This window comes from Eimeria necatrix, genomic scaffold (genome assembly GCF_000499385.1).
Source record: "Eimeria necatrix Houghton genomic scaffold, Enh_scaff1474, whole genome shotgun sequence".
NCBI lineage: Eukaryota > Apicomplexa > Conoidasida > Eucoccidiorida > Eimeriidae > Eimeria > Eimeria necatrix.
The window spans coordinates 1-5,000 of NW_013652194.1; the positions used below are offsets into that span (position 1 = coordinate 1).

The following is a 5,000-nucleotide window of genomic DNA, read 5'->3' on the forward strand; positions in this document are numbered from 1 at the left end:
GGGGCCCCCTGGGGGTGTGGGTACTCCTGCGTATGTGGTGCGGATAAACTGGATAGAAAAGTACGGAGCCATGCCGATGCTGCCGGCCCGGAAGCAGCCGCTTTGTGGGCTGCTGGGGGGCCCCCGGAGGGGCGGGGGGGGCCCCCAGGGGCCCCTGGGGGGCCCCCAGGGGCCCCTGGGGCCCCTGGGGCCCCTGGGGCCCCTGGGGCCCCTCGGGGGGGCCCCCCAGGGCCCCGGGCTGCTGAAAAGGACTGTGCTGGGGGCCTCCACGGAAGTGGCTGTGGATGAACAGAAGTTCAAAGAAGTGGTTTGCTGCGTGAGGGATTATGTGCAGTTTGGCAGCAGATCTACGGAGCCTTGGAGGCCCCCAGCAGCAGCAGCAGCAGCAGCAGCAGCAGCAGCAGCAGCGGCGGCAGCAGCCGCCGCAGAGCCCTCTCGAAAGAGCCCCCCGAGGCCGCTCAGCAGCAGCAGCAGCAGCAGCTACGCTGCAGCAGCAGCCCCTGCTGCTGCTGCTGCTGCTGCTGCTGAGGGGGCCCCCCTCTCCGTGGCTTCGCTGCTGTCGCTGGCCTCCGCGCAGGTGGCTGCGCGGCGCCAGCAGCAGCAGCAGCAGCAGCAGCAGCAGGCCGGCGCCGCCTCCGCTGCTGCTGCTGCTGCTGCTGCAGCAGCAGCAGCAGCAGCAGCAGCAGGACCCAAGCCCCTGGGCCTCCCCGGGAGGCCTGCTGCAGCAGCAAACCCCTTCATTGGCTATGCAGCAATTCTTCCTTTCCTTTCAGAAGCTCAATTCCACCACGTGCGGCGGCTGCAGCTGAAGGCCCTGAAGAAGGCGGGCAGGGCCCCCAGGGCCCCTGCTGCTGCTGCCAGCAGCAGCAGCAGCAGCAGCAGCAGCAGCAGCAGCAGCAGACAGCCCGGCGCTTGCCGGAGTGTGAAGACTAGCGCGGCAGTGGCGGCCAAACCTGCAGCAGCAGCAGCAGCAGCAGCAGGCAGTGCAGCGACAGCAGCAGCAGCAAAAAAGAAGGCGGGAGCCCACTCAGGAGCAGCAGCGCCTGCAGCAGCAGCAAAGGCAGCAGCAGCAGCAGCAGCACCGAAAGCAGCCCCCGCAGTAAAAGCGTCGTCAGCAGCAGCAGCAGCAGCAGCAGCAGCAGCAGATGCGCGAGGAGGTGACGCGGGTTCTTCAGTGCCCGCCGTGGCAGCCTCAGCTCCTGCAGCAACAGCAGCAGCAGCAGCAGCAGCTCCTGCTGCTGCTGCTGCTGGAAAGGCAGCAGCAGCAGCAGCAGCAGCAGCCAAACCCCCCGCCTGCCGCAGGGCCCCCGTAGTGCCCCCGCCGCTGAAGCGGCTGCGCACTGCAGGGGGGCCCCCCTTGGGGGCCCCAGGGGCCCCCAGGGCCCCCGCAGCAGTGGGGGCCCCCAGGGGCCCCGCGGGGGCCCCCGAGGGGCCCCTGGGGGCCCCCAAACCTGGGGGGGCCCCCCAAAACCCCCTTGCTGCTGCAGCAGCAGCAGCTGCTGGGGCCCCCCAGGCTGCCGGGCGCCCCGGGGCCCCCGGGGGGGCCCCCAGAGGGGGGGCCCCCAAGGGGGGGGCCCCCAGAGAGGGGGCCCCCAAAGGGGGGGCCCCCAAAGGGGGGGCCCCCAAAGGGGGGGCCCCCCTTGAGCCCTGGGGGTCTGAGAAAAGCCGCAGCTTTGAAAATGTCGAACTGACTAGCAGCAGCAAAAGAGCAGCAGAAGAAAAGGGCGGAAGAGAAGAAGGTGGGGGGCCCCCTGGGGGGCCCCCTGCTGCTGCAGCAGGGTAGCCGGGGGCGCGTAGATTTGCTGCTGCTGCTGCTGCTGCTGCTGCTGCTGCTGCTGCTGCTGCTGTGAGTCAGTGACGAGAAGTTGGCCGTAGAGGCAGCGCAGAGCTCACCTGTAGAGGCCCGCAAGCCTAAGCTATTAGCGGCACTGCAGCAGCAGCAGCAGCAGCAGCAGCAGCAGCAGCAGGTGCAGCAACGGCAGAGGCAGCAACGCGGAAACGCGAGCAGCAGCAGCAGCAGCAACGGCAGAACCAGAGCAGCAACCGCAGCAGCAGAGGCAGCAACGAGACGCAGCAACAACAGAACCAGCAGCAGCAGAATCAGAGCACCAACAGCAGCAGAACCAGAGCAGCAACAGCAGCAGCAGCAGCAGAAGCAGCAACAGCAGCAGCAGCAGCAACAGAAGTAGGCAGACTGATAGCGCACAGACAGAAGCAAACCCGGCCATCTCTTAGTTATCTAAGAGTCTTCAGAGGACAAGGCTGCTGCTGCTGCTTTGCTGCTGCTGCTGCTGCTGCTGCCGCTGCTGCTGCTGCTGCTGCTGCTGCGCGCGCTAGGGTGCGCCTTACCTTCCTCTCGGTGGACGTAGCTGCACGTACAGCAGAACTGGCAGCACCAGCAGCAGCAGCAGCAACAGCAGCAGCAGCAGCAGCAGCAGCAGCAGCAGCAGCAAAAGCAGACACGAGCCTGTAGCAGGCCGTCTGCTTCACCGTATAATATTGCATGCTTTAAACATTAAATGGTTTAGGGGCCCCAAAGGGCCCCCATAGGGGGCCCCCGGGGGCCCCCCGGGGGCCCCCCGGGGGCACCCCCGGGTCTCCCAGGGGCCCCCGGGGGCCCCCCGGGGGCCCCCAGGGGGCCCCCTATGGGGGCCCCCAGGCTGGGCGGAAGTCCACACAGCCAGCCAGAGGGCTGGGGCGGCCGGGGCGAGGCAGCTAGCTGTGGCTAGCTAGCTACTTAGCTGGTTTGGCTAGCCAGCTGGGGAGGTAGGTAGTTAGCTAGCTAGCTAGCTGGCTAGCTAGCTGGGTAGCTAGCTAGCTAGCAGTTTAGGGGCAGCGGCCGACGAGCCCCTCTGGCTAGCTAGCGAACTGCCTAGCTGCTGCGTCTAGCTAGCTGGCTAGCTAGCTGGCTAGCTGGGTGGCTAGCCAGCCATTCTCCAGCAGCTAGCCGTCCGTTTGTTGCTATCCAGCTCGCTGGCTAGCCAGCCCACTAGCTAGCCAGCCGGCTAGCCAGGTGGCTAGCTGGCTGGTTTGCAAGCTGTTTGGCTAGCAAGCCAGCTAGCTAGCCAGCTAGCTAGCCAGCTAGCTAGCCAGCTACCTAGCTAGCTAGCTAGCTAGCTAGCTAGCTGGCTGATGACGTGCGTGGGACTTCAGCGTTTTAGGGCGTCGGTCCGTCCTTAAGTCGTCAGAGATTTGCTTCACTCGTTAGTGGCTAGCTAGCTAGCTGGATGGGTAGCTAGTTGCTTAAGTATGTAGCTAGCTGGCTAGCTAGCTAGCTGGATGGGTAGCTAGCTGCTTAAGTATGTAGCTAGCTGGCTAGCTAGCCAGCTGGCTGGCTAGGCAGGTTGTTAGCTAGCTGGATGGGTAGTTAGCTAGCTAGCTAGCTGCCTTCCCGCGTGGGTAGCTAGCTAGCTGGGTAGACGGCTAGCTAGCTAAGTAGCTGAATATCAATAGGTAGCCAGCCAGCCGTCTACACAGCCAGCTAGATAGCTAGCTAGCTACTAGTTATCTAGCAAGCCGGTCAGCTAGCTACCTGGCTAGCTAGCAGCCATAGCTAGTGGCTGCCTAGCAGCTAGCTAGCTAGCTAGCTAGCTAGCTAGCCAACAGCAGTGCCGGCCGCCACCCTGCATGCGCTAATGCCATTTCTTTTGAATCAAACTTCTGTCTTGTGGGCAAATCTGGCTAGCCAGGCCAAGGGCTTCTGACCCAGCTAGCCACAGGAAGTCTCTCCCTGCTGGCTAGCTAGCTAGCTAGCTAGCTAGCTAGCTAGCTGGCTAGCTAGCCAGCTAGCCCCGATGCTGGGCTAGGGCTCACAAATGCAGCTAGCCAGCGAGTGGCGCGCAAGCCTGTCTAGCTGCGCCCACGCTGGGGTTCTCAGCTAGCTAGCTAGCTAGCTGGCTAGTTAGCTAGCTAGCTAGCTAGCTAGCTAACTAGTAGCTAGCTAGCCAGCCAGATGCTAGCTAGTTATATAGCTAGTTCGCCCATTATGGGCTAGCTAGATAGCTATCTAGCTAGCCAACTGGCCAGTTGCTAGCTAGCTAGCCGGCTGCCAGCTAGCTAGCTAGCTGGCTAGCTAGCTGGCTAGCTAGCTTGCTAGCTAGCTTGCTAGCTAGCCTAGTAGGGCTGTCTTTGCAGCTGGCCAGGCCCTACGGGGTCGTAAGGGTCAAGCCCGCCGTCTGGAGGGTTTGCGAAACCCTAAACCCTAAACCCTAAACCCTAAACCCTAAACCCTAAGGTCTTTCTCAGTTGAAAACAACAACAATCGCCGTTAGGTTGTCCTGCGTAAGAGGGAGCACAAAATAAGAAGCAAAACAAAAAGTGAAATAAAATAAAAGGAAATAAAACAAAATTAAATAAACAAAATTAAATTAAATTAAATTAAATTAAACAACAAGAAGGACAGAACTGTGGAGAAGAAGCAGAAAATAAACCAACGAATTAATCTGCCTTTTAAAGGCAAAAGCCAAATAACTAAATAACCAAATAAATAAATAAATAAATAAATAAATAATAAATAAATAACAAATGAATAAATGAATAAATAAATAAATAAATAAATAACAAATAAATAAATAAATAAATAAATAATAAATAAATATAAAAATAAGAATAAATGAATAAAAAGAAACAAACAAATAAATGGAAATAAAAGCGAAAAACGGCCTTTGAAGAGCAAATGCTGGCGAAGTGGAAAGCGAGCGAAAAGGCGAAAAGAGGCCAAAAAGTGGCGGAAAAAAGCGGAAAAAGCAGCAGAATTGAAATGCGGAGGAAACGGAGAAGAAAATAGGGAAAAAAAAGAGAAAAAAGGAGCAGAAAAAGCAGAAAAAAGAAGAAAAAAGAAGAAAAAAGAAGAAAAAAGTCACCTGACTTCCCTTTTCGAAGGCGCGCTTGACGAGGTCGCTCGCGGCCGCCTCGGGGTCGTTCAGCTGCGCGCCGACGGCGTCGACGACTTCCTTGAACGGAACTCAAATTCGAAAATAAATCCAATTTTGGAGTTTTAT

The 5,000-nt window shown here is 58.9% G+C and overlaps 2 protein-coding genes across 2 annotated transcripts in view; one reads left to right on the forward strand and one right to left on the reverse strand.

The window, feature by feature from the left end:
- Window positions 1-2,473, forward strand: ENH_00014820 (hypothetical protein; the record flags this gene model as incomplete). Its single annotated transcript, XM_013579124.1, has 3 exons — window positions 1-1,739; window positions 1,852-2,185; window positions 2,338-2,473. Coding segments are annotated over 3 exons (2,209 nt in total), but the record flags the coding sequence as incomplete, so codon positions are not given.
- Window positions 2,474-4,241: 1,768 nt separating this feature from the next.
- The window catches only part of ENH_00014830 (hypothetical protein), a gene marked incomplete at both ends in the record, with an annotated part of 2,158 nt that continues 1,399 nt past the window's right edge, over window positions 4,242-5,000 (reverse strand). The window contains 2 exons of the mRNA XM_013579125.1: window positions 4,242-4,277; window positions 4,863-4,952. Of these exons, the coding sequence (XP_013434579.1) occupies window positions 4,242-4,277; window positions 4,863-4,952 (126 nt within the window). The remainder of the gene's footprint in view (window positions 4,278-4,862; window positions 4,953-5,000) is intronic.